Here is a 14,216-nt window from a genome sequence, read left to right on the forward strand (position 1 = left end):
AAAAACTTAGAAGACAACTATAGACTACAGATAAATATTTAAATACTTAAATCAAATACAACTACATACATAGATATCCTTATTTACAGTTTAAGACTAAAAAACTCTAGTTTGTAGAGAGTGAGGGAGAGCTAGTGAGTGAGATTCATTGCAATTCCTTATCATACACAGTTTCCACCAATGCCAAACTATCCACTTTATTCTTTTGTAAATATTTTCTAAATTCCCGGGCGCTACTGAAATTCTTCAATGGATATTTACCGAAACTGCCATTTGTCTTGGCCACAGCATAAAAGACTGGATAGGCTCCCGGTGCTACATGGACACGCATTGTCTTCGTTACTACATCACCTAACAAATCGTCCTGATTGTAAAGAAAATGTAAATGTTTCTTTTTTGGCTGATGTTTAGGTTTTACAAACTTTGGTTCGCTGGCTGGTGGCAATCCTCGTACGATGGGTGAATCGGCCACTGGAGTACCATCGTTGGCTCTGCTGGCTTCAGCCGGTCCCTTAAGGCGACGCATATTTTGAGAATTGGCATATTTACGTTTGCCCTTGTAGGGTTTTATCGATTGAATTTTGTACAGCGATGAATCTTCGCTCATTTTATTGGGATCTTCTTTGATGGGTGGCAAGTCGAGGGGATTAACACGAATCACCTTTTTTTGATCCATTTCAACAACATCGGGTATCACATCTTCTGTTATGACCAACAGCTTGCTGGGATCCATGATGGATGATTTTGCTGCCTCAGCTTCTGCTTCGGCTACCGGCAGTGCCAATGACTTGTGATTTTGAAGGGTGATGGCCAGTAACACCAACATCAATAGTGGCTGTAACGAATTGGAGATTTGAAAAAAAAACATACAGTTGGTTATTGCTGTTTATTTGTTAGGGGATAATGTTATTAATCATTAGGTAATTAAGTACACTCGGTTTCAATAGAACGTAAATCTACTAGAGCCAGGTGGAGAAATTTATGTAAAAGCTAGAAATATAGTTTTGACTGCCATATATTTAATTCTATGTAGGTTTATCATTTTCATGGTTTCAAAAGTAAACGTAGATAAGACATATATAATGTTTATACCCACAGCCTCATGGCAAATGAAGTTATTTACCTTTTGATGCGGTGAAAATGTACCTCATCGAAATATTGGTTTTAAATCCCATGTTTCTTTAGACCAAATCCGTTTCAGAAAATTTGATGCTCACGATAACTCTCGAGGGACTAATCGATTTCATCCAAACTTAGTTTAAGTTCGAAGATGGGGAATATCGGTCCACTTCTTTTGGTACCTACCCCACAAAATTGTCAAAATTGTGCTAAATCGTAAAAACACTGTTTGGAGAAAAACGCGTTTAAAATTTGAGAAGCACTATTTCCGGCGTTTGTTGCAGGCTCAGTAAATCGTCTATATTATTAGGAGTTGTAGAGATATACACTTGAAATTTTAATTAGAAATTCATGAGAAGAAATTATACTAATAAAAGACTAAAGTGATTGACTGAGCTGAAGCTAGAATCTTGAAATTTTGAGTGAGGGCCATTCATAGTACAAAGTTCTCAGATATGGCTGGGTTTTTATACCCTTCACCACACTGTGGTACAGGGTATTATGTCTTTGTGCATATGTTTGTAACAGGCAAAAGGAAACGAGATAGACACATGGTTCCTTTTGAGAATATGCATAGAATCACTTTTTAAGTCGATTTATGTATGTCCGTCTGTCTGTCCGTCCGTCAATGTATTTTTGTTAACAAAGTACAGGTCGCATTTGTGATCCGATTTGGATGAAATTTGACACAGTTCTCGTATATGACCCAAGGACGAAACCCATTGAAATTGGGAAAAATCGGTTCAGATTTAGATATAGCTCCCATACATATTTTCGTCCGATTTTATGTAAATTGTGCACCAAAGTGCCTATATATCCCTCGATCCCACGAAATTTGGCATAGATTACTGAATTAAGACTAGAACGGTGTGTGTAAAATTTCATGAAAATCGGTTCAGATTTAGATATAGCTCCCATATATATTTTCGTCCGATTTTAGGTAAATAGTGCATCAAAGTCCCTATATATCCTTCGATTTGCACGAAATTTGGCATAGCATTCTAAATTAAGTCTAGAACGATGTGTGTAAAAGTTCATGAAAATCGGTTCAGATTTAGATATAGTTCCCATATATATTTCCGTCCGATTTTAGGTAAATAGTGTACCAAAGTCCCTATATATCCTTCGATTTGCACTAAATTTGGCATAGCTTACTGAATTAAGTCTAGAACGATGTGTGTTTAATTTCGTGAAAATCGATTCAGATTTAGATATAGCTCCCACATATATTTTCGTCCGATTTTATGTAAATAGTGCACCAAAGTCCCTATATATCCTTCGATTTGCACGAAATTTGGGACAGCGTTCTGAATTATGTCTAGAACGATGTGTGTTAAATTTCGTGAAAATCGGTTCATATATATTTTCGTTCGATTTTATGTAAATGGTGCAACAAAGTCCCTATATATTCTTCATTTCATGTTAATGGTCCTTCAAAAATGCGACTTCAGTTAGGATTCCATCTGTTGAATATACCCAAAGTGGTGATTGTATCATATAGTCGGCCCCGTCCGACTTTACTACTTTCCTTACTTGGTCGGAACGAAAAGTACTAAATGTTGTACCATTAATATTTGGAGAACCGGTAGAGCTAGAACACTGGAAATTGAAATTAGGGTCACTGTTGGAGTATAGAATAAATGTACCAAAAGATTTGTTTTTGTTTTAATTATAAGTATACGAAAAGTACTATAAAGTATTACATCAAAAGAAGAGTCGATATAAGGGGTGGTTTTGGAAGTGTGTACACATGTTTATGAAAATTACTATGTTTGGTACAGTTTTATTTTGGAGGTAAGGATGGAGCTAGAATCCTGAAATTTTGGGATATGTATTAGGGTAGGCATATGTATTTAGTTTCAAAATTTTTTTACTTGTGTGTACGAAAAGTATTATATCGGGTGTACCGATAGGGTGGGTGAACCGATAGAACTGATTCGTACTAATGTGTATTATATGGTACCACATTAAGATTTGGGTAAACCAATAGAGCCAATCTGGATATTTTGTTGGGGGTAGAATTGCAATATGTAAGAAGTTTTAGAAACTTCTACTAATGTGTGCTAAATTTGGTACAATTTAAAATTTGGATGAACCGATGTAGGAAGTTTTGGAAATTGGTACTAATGTGTACTAAATGGTTCTAAATATGGACTTGGTTGAAATTTGAAGTCCATTTTTAGTACCATTTAGTACAAATTTCCAAAACTTCCTACATCGGTTCATCCATAATTTAAATTGTACCACATTTAGTACACATTAGTAGGAGTACTAAATATGGACTTGGTTGAAATTTGAAGTTAGAATCAATGTTGGGGTGTATGACTGCGCAATGTAGTATGTTTTGGAAATGCATACTAATGTGTACTAAATTTGGTACAATTTAATTTTGGGTGAAACGATAGAGCTGGAATCCTAATATTTAGAGTTAGTACATATAGAAAGATTTGTAAAATTATTCTAATGGGTAATAAATGGTATCAAATGTTGATTTAAGTGAACCGAAAGAGCTGGAATGTTGAAATTTAAAGTTATGATCACTGTTGGGTTGTATGATTGGGCTATGTAGGAAGTTTTGTGGTACTAAAATGGATACAAATATTATATTTGGGTGAAGCGATTGGGAAATATGATTTCTATTGGATTTGTATTGATGTGTACTAAATGGTACTAAATTTGCTCAAATTAAGATTTGGGTGAACCTATATGCTCGAATATTGAAATGTGGAATTAGTTTTGGAAATAACTACTACAATATTACGAATGGTAATAAATGGTACCAAAATTAATATAGAGCTAAATTTGTGTCACGGTCAGAAATTGTGTGTAGGGTTGAGATATGGAGGTAGTTTTGGAAATACATACTTTAAGATAACAAAGGAACTAAATGGTACTAAAATTTTAATTGTGATCAATATTGGTGTGTATGTTGATTAACTCTTCTGACAACTTCTAACAACTTCAACTTACATCCGCTATGGAAGTAGCGGGCATATGCTAGTATGAAATAAAAATAAAAAAATCGATTTTATGAAACTAGGAATGGGAAGTCACTTATTTGTGAAATTGCAGAAAATATAACGGTACCATCTACTTTTCGGTATTTTGTCTTACCCCCATATAAAGGTGGATCCTATTGACAGTATTATAGAAGTTAAAAGAAAAATCGGCTTCAGTTGAGTTTAGGGGCTCATCTCCGATTTTTCTTTTTATTTTTATTTCCGGAATTCATATGCTCATAACTTCGTTATTTATGAATTATAGGAAGCGATCAAAATTTCTGACCTCTAGTTTACACCTGTAAATATATACGCATAATTTCCACATCCGGGTACATACATTAATATGATTGGTATGATTTTAGAGGTCAACAGAAACAGTCATGATTATTCTTTGACCAGATCCGCATGTAAAATTTTGTAATGTTGGGATCATAAATTTGGCCTCTAGAGCGGCCAGCAAAAAGACGGAAATAATGCTTTTGTTCATTTCATCGCCAAAATATCAACCGATAGCTACCAAAAACTACAAGGTTCTTCTTTCTCCCAAACCGAAACTACATGCAAAATTTTGTAATGATTGGTCCACAAATGTGTGCGCTGTATTACAAATTACAATGGACGGACGGACACACATGTCTGGATCGACTTAAATAGTCGAGATCACCGATTGGCTTTATCCTAGTTCATAATACTATTCACAGAGAAACTAAAAATTTGGCCTTTAATGTTCGCAAAAGAGAAACACGCGTTTAAAGTTTGAGAAGCCCTTTAGCCGTCACTTGGTGCTGTCACAATAAATCGGTTATATCTTCAAGAGTTCTTGAGATTTTCACTTGACATTCTTGAATTAGTGTAGATTCGAATTAAATCAAAAAAATGTTTGACCCCGAGAATGGGGGGTCCCCTTAAGTCCAAACTGCATTAACAAAACTATGACAGTTTTTAATAAAAACCTGTAGTATAGAGTGAATATAATATTTAAGTTTTTTTTTAAACCTAAGTTTAAGTGGGTGATGGACAACGGAGTGCATCGTTTTGGACTAATCACAAAGGATCAACATTTTTGATAAAATCAAACACTTTATCCCTGTTCGTTTTGAAAGCGGACTTAGTTATATTCGTCGATAACGCCAACCTAATGATACCACTTCTGGTTCATCTTGAAAGTTTTAACATAACGGAAACCCCACCAACATTTTGTTCCCCTCAATATTTCGATATTAACCTTAGTATTTTCCAGCCGAAGCGATAAGAATAACACTTCGCCCATTTGTTAACATCGATCGACATTTTGACAAAACGTCCATGTAATGGCCGTGACATATGCTGGGTTATTTAAATGTCAGGAGTCCTAGGCGATTTTCCTACCAAGTTTTCAAAGATTTCCCATTTCACTCTTTAAAGTCGTTAATAAAATGGTACCACCACGAATTTTACACTCTTCGCGAATCTATATATCTTAAAAGCAGTTTTATTTGACTTCTACATGTTAGCCATATTTTGCAAAGCACTGTAACATGCAATCAAATAAAAAAGAGGATCTGGGAATTTTAAAGACATTATAGCGTATAAATTTCAATTCACCACAAGGGGTACAAAACACACTTGGAATTTTTCTGGTCATCATTAATTATTGTTTTTTAGTAGTTTTTTTATAACTAATAATATCAAATTTCAAATCAACGTTGCCCATTCATATATTTTTATTATTCACTTAATTTGTATTTTTTTTACATTTAATGAGCTCACCCGTAATTTTCGACAGTTGAACATGATGCGGAATTTTAGCAATGAAACAATTTTATTACAAGTTTTGTTTATTTTTTTTTTCACAATAAAATTTGTGTTACACGGATGATAAAGAACACCTTTACTTCAGTTAAGAAGTTTTATTCTATGAATTATTTTCAAAATAAATTTCTAATTTAATTGTATGTGCTCTTCTAAAGTTCGAATGGCACCAACAGCAGCAAAGAGATGTTAACTGACGACTGATCGGCTTAACAGCCACTAAATAAAGTTTTATGTGCCGTTTTGATCTGATCGTCGTCGTTGGTGACGATGCTGTTGTTGTTGGCGTCGTTTGTCAGCGATGACAAATAATGAGTTTTGTCTGAAATAACAAAAAACAAACATATTTTTGCCATATTTTTGTTTGGTTATGATACTCCGTTCTTTTTTTTTTTGCGGCATCTATAGCTGTTTGTTGTTGGTTTGTAACGTTTCTATTGTTGTTAGCATTAAGTTATCCACTGAGACTCCTCTCCATGACACCCAATCGATATTACCGGCAAACAAAAAGAGAGAGATGTGTTTACCCAAAAACAGAAGAAATTATTAATTATATTCGGCAAAAAAAAATTCAGAAGTTTAAAGAATCTATATTTTTTTTATAAACTGTTAACATTTCTGATTCTCTCGAAAGAACATTAAGTGTGTCTTCGAAATAATAAAATTAACAAATGATGACAATCTCTGATCGCAAATGGGTCATTACGTTTTTTTATGGTTAGAACCACTTTTGTTTTTTAATAAAAACAGAATTTAGTTGGGTAGCAAGTTTCATTTGTATCTCATGTGAAATAAATAAATCATTTTAATTATCAGGAAATGTTCATAAAATATATAGTAACAAGTAAAAACAAGGTTACACTAGCTAAGTCAAGTTTATGTACTCAAATCGTACTCGCATCGAAAATTATATATTTTCAATTTAATATTTTCTACATTAAAATAAATCAAAAACCATTTTTAATAACAATATTTTAAATTAATATTTAGCTGATATAGCTGATGTTTAGTGGAAGGAATTACAATTTGGACTAAGACTATAAAAACTACGATGTTCCAAAAAATAATTATTAGTCGGAGTATGAGTCTGCTAAAATATTCTAGGAGGTGTAACAATGTATGTGGAAAATTTCAGAGCTCTATCTTAAATATTTCGATAGAGCTCTTATCTTTAATATTTCGAGTATTGATTTCAACAGACGCTTAATCGACATAGATCTATATTTTAAATAGAAATATACAGTTAATATTTTTTATGTACGTTTCACCTTATGGTATAACAAATACGATCCGATGATGCCGATGCCGCCTACCCATACAAACGGACCCGCCATTATTTGGTAGCTTGGGGATTCTAAGCACGTTTTTAATCAAATTTGCTATAATTCAAATTTATAAGGGTATGCCATAGTTTTAAGATCATAATACATAATAATTATAACCAGTAAGGAAAGTACCACTTTGGGTATATTGTATTGTATGTATCCTAAACATTGCATGTCTATGTTCCCTCTTTCTCCAACCTATCCTAACTTTAATTTCATTCGAGCAGATTTAGAGTCGCCTGCGTAACATGGGGAAAATTTATGAAAAACGATTTATAGCAAAATTGATACACGCTATTCGGTACGCCGCGTTGTTTAAAATATAATCTATATGTGGGAGCTATTTCTAAATCTGAACCGATTTTCAAGAAACTTGACACACATTGTTCTAGACTTAATTCAGTACGCTATGCTAAATTTCGTGCAAATCGAAGTATATATAGAGACTTTGGTACACCATTTACCTTAAATCGGACGAAAATATATATGGGAGCTATATCCAAATCTGAACCGATTTTCACGAAACTTAACACACATCATTCTAGACCTAATTCATTAAGCTGTGCCAAATTTCATGCAAATCGAAATATATATAGGGACTTTGGTACCCAATTTACCTTAAATCGGACGAAAACACATATGGGAGCTATATCCAAATCTGAACCGATTTTCACGAAACTTTGCACACATTATTCTAGACCTAATTCATTACTCTGTACCAAATTTCGTGCAAATCGAAATATATATAGTTACCGTTTACATTAAATCGGACTAAAATATATATGGGAGCTATATCTAAATCTGATCCGATTTTTCCCAATTTCAATAGGGTTCTCCTTGGACCGAATATGTGACCTATGCCAAATTTCATTCAATTCGGATTATAAATGCGACCTGTACTTTGGTTACAATTTAACATCGACAGACAGACGGACGAATGGACGGACATGCATAAATCGACTAAAATATGCCTCAAAAGGAACCATGTGTCTATCTCGTTTCCTTTTGTGAACTATGCCAAAATTAGTGCAAATCGAAGGATTTTCAGGGACTTTGGTGCACCATTTACGTAAAATCGAGCGAAAATATATATGGGAGCTATATCTAAATCTGAACCGATTTTCACAAAACTTGGCACATGTCTTTCTAGACTTAATTCAGTACGCTATGCTAAAATTCGTGCAAATCGAAAGATTTTATTTGGTGTACAATTTACCTAAAATCGGGCGAAATTATATATGGGAGCTATATCTATGAACCGATTTTCACGAAACTTGGCACACATCATTCTAGACTTAATTCAGGACGCTATGCCAAAATTCGTGCAAATCGAAAGATTTTGAGGGACTTTGGTGCACCATTTACCAAAAATCGGGTGAAACTATATAGGAGCTATATCTGAATCTGAACCGATTTTTACAAAATTTAGCACACGTCTTTCTAGACTTAATCCAGTACGCTATGCTAAAAATCGTACAAATCGAAAGGTTTTCAGGGACTTTTGTGCACCATTTACCAAAAATCGGACGAAGCTATATATGGGAGCTATATCTAAATCTGAACCGATTTTCACAAAACTTGGCACATGTCTTTCTAGACTTAATTCAGTACGCTATGCTAAAATTCGTGCAAATCGAAAGATTTTCAGGGACTTTGGTGCACAATTTACCTAAAATCGGGCGAAACTATATATGGGAGCTATATCTAAATCTGAACCGATTTTCACAAAACTTGGCACATGTCTTTCTAGACTTAATTCAGTACGCTATGCCCAAATTCGTGCTAATCGAAAGATTTTCAGGGACTTTGGTGCACAATTTACCTAAAATCGGGCGAAACAACATATAGGAGCTATATCTAAATCTGAACCGATTTCACGAAACTTAGCACACATCATTCTAGTCTTAATTCAGTACGCTATACAAATATAAAATTCGTGCAAATCGAATGATTTGCAGGGACTATAGTTCGTAAATCGGACAAAAATATATATGGGAGCTATATCTAAATCTGAACCAATTTTTGCTAATTTCAATAGGGTTTGTCCTTGGGGCAAATAAATGAGCTGTACCAAATTTCAGCCAAATCGGAATATAAATGCGACCTGTCCTTTGTTTACAATCTAACATCAACAGACGGACGGGCATGCATAAATCGACTCAGAAAGTGATTATATGCATATTCTCAAAAGGAACCATGGATCTATTTCGATTCCGTTTGCCTGTTACAAACATATGCACAAAGACATAATACCCTGTACCACAGTGTGGTGAAGAGTATAAAAAATGTTCACCGTTTTCGATCGAACCTATTAAATGTTTACGCGTTTCTTGCAGATTCGTAATCAGCGTACTCGAAATTCTTATATGAGATATTTATTTCATAAACTTATGCTCTAGTTATGGCCAAAAAATGGGACCTCTGGCCCATATGATGACATTCGGTATAGCCCCATTAGATTGTAAGACAATGGGATTTCGGAGGCGCACCCTGCGTAGGTCCCTCGCTCCAATTTAGATTTTTCCCGATTTCATGGAAATGTTCCATTACAATTAATCACTTTTATTGGCCGACATTCGGAGCCCAATGGGGGAAATCTTCTCTGCATATCTTCCAGGAGCCTCATTCAGCTAGCTCGGTTTGTGGAGGAGAGTTTCGCTCTCTTCTACTGCATCTCTTGAAAGCCACATTCGCATAGTTCGGATGCACGAACAAATTTATATAACATTTTCTTACACCAAACATGTTTTATATTGTTTTCTCAGTTTTGTGTTTTTATTCCTCCTCATTGTCATTACGCAAACAGCATCACATACTCTAAGTTTTTGAATTAGGCCTATAATGAAGTGTGTGTAAAAATCGGTTCAGATTTAGTTTTAGATCTCATAGAGGAGACTGGGGCAGCTTTGGAACTTTTTGTTAAGAGCTCTATATCTCAGTACTTATTTAACAGATATAAAATTTGCCTGGTTATTTTCGTTAATTATAAAAATAAAAACTAGTACAAAAAATTAAAAAATTGTCAGTCTGTGTTGCCGACAGATATATACCCTCCGTCTATGGTTTGCGGAGGTCTTCGGAATTACACATAGGTTTTGTTATTCACTTCATATAAGGTATCTGTTTTAATCAAACAGGTTTCACATATAATGTTGATCGAATTTGTTATTCAATTCGCTTCAATTTGTATTTACAAGTGTATACAATATTAACTCCGTGCAGAAGGTACCAGAAGAAATAGACTAATGGACTTGATCTAGACTTGGTGGAGCTAATAGATTGTGCAATTTGGTTCAAATCAGACACTCTATTCACCTAATATTAAAAATGTTGACCCTTTGTGGGGAAGGTACCAGAGGGAATGTACCAATGGGTCCCATCTTCGGACTTGATCTGGGCTTGGAAAAGATAATAGGTTGTATCAAGTTTGGTTCAAATCGGGTAGTCCGTTCTCATGATATTATACAACAAATGTTTGACAATTTTATGGGGAGTTACCAGAAAGAGTGGACCGATATTCCCATCTAGATCGCAAGACTGGTGTCTGAAACAGATTTGGTTCATTTGGTCTAAACCCAATATTTCAATGAGACACATTTTTACCGTATCAAAGTGTATTTATACCTTCATTAACCATAAGGCTGAGGGTATAAAAACATATGATAAATTAGTATTAAGGCTATATTTTCTAGAGGCGGACTTTGACGTCTCAAGGCCGCACACACCACAAGAAATAGAATTTTTTCCATCACATTTTCATCAATAGAATCACGTTCGGTCTAATATGTGATATTTCGAACAATATATATAGATTATTTTTATAGAAAAAAATAAAGGAAATACTATAGCACTCTCTGTCCCCAAAAGGTACTTTCTCTACTTTTTCATTTTTTTTTTCCTATTAGTCCTCTAAAAACATTATATTTTTATTTAATTCTATGAGAAATGGAATGGAAATATTACAAAAACATCTGTAAAAATATAAAAACACCTGCATCTAAATAAGCTTATTTGCTAGAGATGTTAAACTTTGCGACAGTTATTTATTTCGATATTGCGTACTTATGGATCCAGGTTATACATATTTGACCGAATTAATTCAATTGTGGAACAAATGATTACAATTTTTTACACTCAAAGTGGTATAGGGCATCACAAAGTCGTCCTCGTCCTTTTCTAAGCAATCTATACAGCGATCACCTTGACCTAATTAACACATTTATTACCTGTGTATGTTAATTTTTTACAAACAATTGATTAATTGTAAAATTCGTTATAGAACATTAACATATTACAGGATAGGATGTTATTTATTTCATGATATTAAATATAAATTGATAGAATATTAATGGGTTATTCAAAGGTGATAAATGTCGATATGTAATTAGCTATTAATGAGGTATTCAAAGTGATACAATAAAAAGTTAATACGTCGTTTTATACCCTCCACCGCGAGGTGGACATCCAATAAACCTAAAACCGATCGTGTTTTCCAGCAGAAAACGAAATACCATACCACAGACGCGTGACGTTTGGAAAAGATGAGTGCATTCATCAGAATACCGAATAGTGGGGTTTCTGTTATATGGCAACTATAAAAAAACACTGATATTGACAATTTTTTTGTGAGATTTGACACCCAGATAAGAATACAAAATACAGCCAAATCCGCTAAATTGAAAGTGGCCAAATACATTGATTTTGCTTCAATTATCCGAGTTTTTATACCCTTCGCCACACTGTGGTACTGGGTATTATGTCTTTGTGCATATGTTTGTAACAAGCAGAAGGAAACGAGATAGACACGTGGTTCCTTTTGAGAATATGCATAGAATCACTTTCTGAGTCTGTTTATGCATGTTCGTCCGTCTGTAGATGCTAAATTGTAAACAAAGTACAGGTCGCATTTATGATCCGATTTGGATGAAATTTGGCACAAGTCACTTATTTGGTCCAGGGACGAAACCTATTGAAATTGAAGAAAATCGGTTTAGATTTAGATATAGCTTTCATATATATTTTCATCCGATTTAATGTAAACGGTCCACAGTGGGAAAAAATGCAGATCTAGCGCGCAGAAAATCAAAGTAGATGTTTTACTGTATGTTTATCGATATTTTGGATAAGAATAGATTTAGATGGACAATTTTAAGTAATTTATGAAAAAATTTGGCAATTTTTTTTTTATTAACCCATTAAGCGCCGATTTTTTTTTTAGAAAAAGCTTAAATTTTTAGGTGAAAATTACTATTTTGAGGCAATTGAAATATTTTATAATAAGCAATATTTTTCGTTATAACTAATAGTACTCCTAGAATGGAAGCTTCTTTTAAAAATTCGGAAACATTTGGAGGGTAAAAAGTGGGTTAAGGCCAAACACTATTGTTATTATATATATCTTTATTATTGTAAATATTACATATCTAAAACATTAAACTATATATATTTTACAAAATTTAGGCGTTACTTATTAAATACTAATCACATTCAGAATCCGAGTTTTGATCTGAATTAGTTGGTAGCATTGGATCCTCCAGTAGTTTAAGGACTTCTTCAGATAGTGGCTCACTATATCGATGGCTAAGAGATGTACTACGAGACAAACATGATATTTTTGGATCAGAAGAAAATAGCAACCTATTAAAAAGATCCCTCATTGTTTCCTCACGACTAATTTTTCTGGTGTACAGTTCCCTGTAGTTCCGAAAGTCCTTATTTCTGGATTCCATGGCTTCTTCAGACAACATTCCTATGGGCAAAGCTGCACATTTGATTATATCAGCTCCATGCACTAATATTTTGTGTATGCTTGAAGGCATATAGAACCAAGAATATAATTCCACGAAAAGAATAAATATTTCCTCAGTAAGTCTATTTAATATATATTCTTTTACATCAGAACCATGTTTAGATTTTATCCAAACTTCAAAGAGCTCTCTGTACAAAATTGACATTTTTCCACTTCACTTGTTTAAGAACTAAAATAAATCGCTATTCACTTGTTTATAACTTGTATAATCCCGTTCTTTGACACTTATTGAATGAGAAAAATCTATGAATGAACATTTGTTAAATGCGGATTTTTCATTCATAGGTAGAAAAATCTATAAATAATATGTATTTTTGCATTCATTCGTAACTGATACCTGTATCCGACCCTAACGAAATTCGCATGACAAAGTCATAAAGTCATCCGAAGTCATGTCAGTCATTGGAAACCCCATAACAGGTATAATAAAAGTCCATAAACTCCACCTCCACGAAAATCATAAATATAGGTAAAACAGTGTATATATGAATGTTACACCAATGATATTTTTCCATGGTTCATAAAGTGGACCCTTTACCTGCGGTATTTTAAAAGACTCTTACAACCGATTTCGTTGTAATTTTAATTTTCATTTAGAAAGACATTTGGAATAAATGTATATTCAGTGCATGAGTTTAAAATCAACGTTTGGAGCAGCTTACTTAAATCCCTCATTTTCATACTCACACCCAGTACTCTTGAACCTTAGGATGGACATTTTGAACTTGTTTTTTTTCTTATCTGCTATGCTGTGATCTATTCCAAGTCATATTTGATGAATTATATCAAAAAAATTCACAAATTTTTAATTTTATTTGAACAAAACCTTAAAAAAGCTTCCTACACAAAATTGGCATTTTTTCAAAAAATTGTCATAAATCCGAGAATCGCAGGAAGTCGCAGGAAAAAATTTAGTATGATGTTCTAGACAGACACACAAGAAAAATAAAACAAAAATCAAAGCTGAACTCGACTGCACTCCATACTAAACCCCTATTTTAATTGAAGGAATTAAAAAAACGGGCCTTACATATATTTAGCCCGAAACACCTAAATTAAAATAACTTATGGGTTATATAACTATACCATTTAATTAAATACCAATACTATATATCAAAAATGGACAAAATTTTATAATAATATATTCACAGAATGCTTATTAATTCGGAT

At 33.6% G+C, this 14,216-nt stretch overlaps 1 protein-coding gene across 1 annotated transcript; it reads right to left on the reverse strand.

Moving 5' to 3' along the window:
• Positions 1 to 145: 145 nt before the first annotated feature.
• LOC133330550 (uncharacterized) lies at positions 146 to 733 on the reverse strand. Its single transcript, XM_061538987.1, has one exon. It carries the CDS (start codon positions 731 to 733, stop codon positions 146 to 148), a length of 588 nt encoding a protein of 195 aa, XP_061394971.1.
• Between the last annotated feature and the right edge of the window lie 13,483 nt (positions 734 to 14,216).

The sequence above is a fragment of the Musca vetustissima genome, unplaced genomic scaffold (assembly GCF_032173495.1).
Source record: "Musca vetustissima isolate MV318-11 ecotype Yass unplaced genomic scaffold, APGP_CSIRO_Mvet_v1 utg6298, whole genome shotgun sequence".
Classification (NCBI taxonomy): Eukaryota; Metazoa; Arthropoda; class Insecta; order Diptera; family Muscidae; genus Musca; species Musca vetustissima.

What these genes read in the sequence shown, in the direction of transcription:
- LOC133330550 (XM_061538987.1), bottom strand. Translation starts at nt 733, where the DNA reads ATGGATCCCAGCAAGCTGTTGGTCATAACAGAAGATGTGATACCCGAT.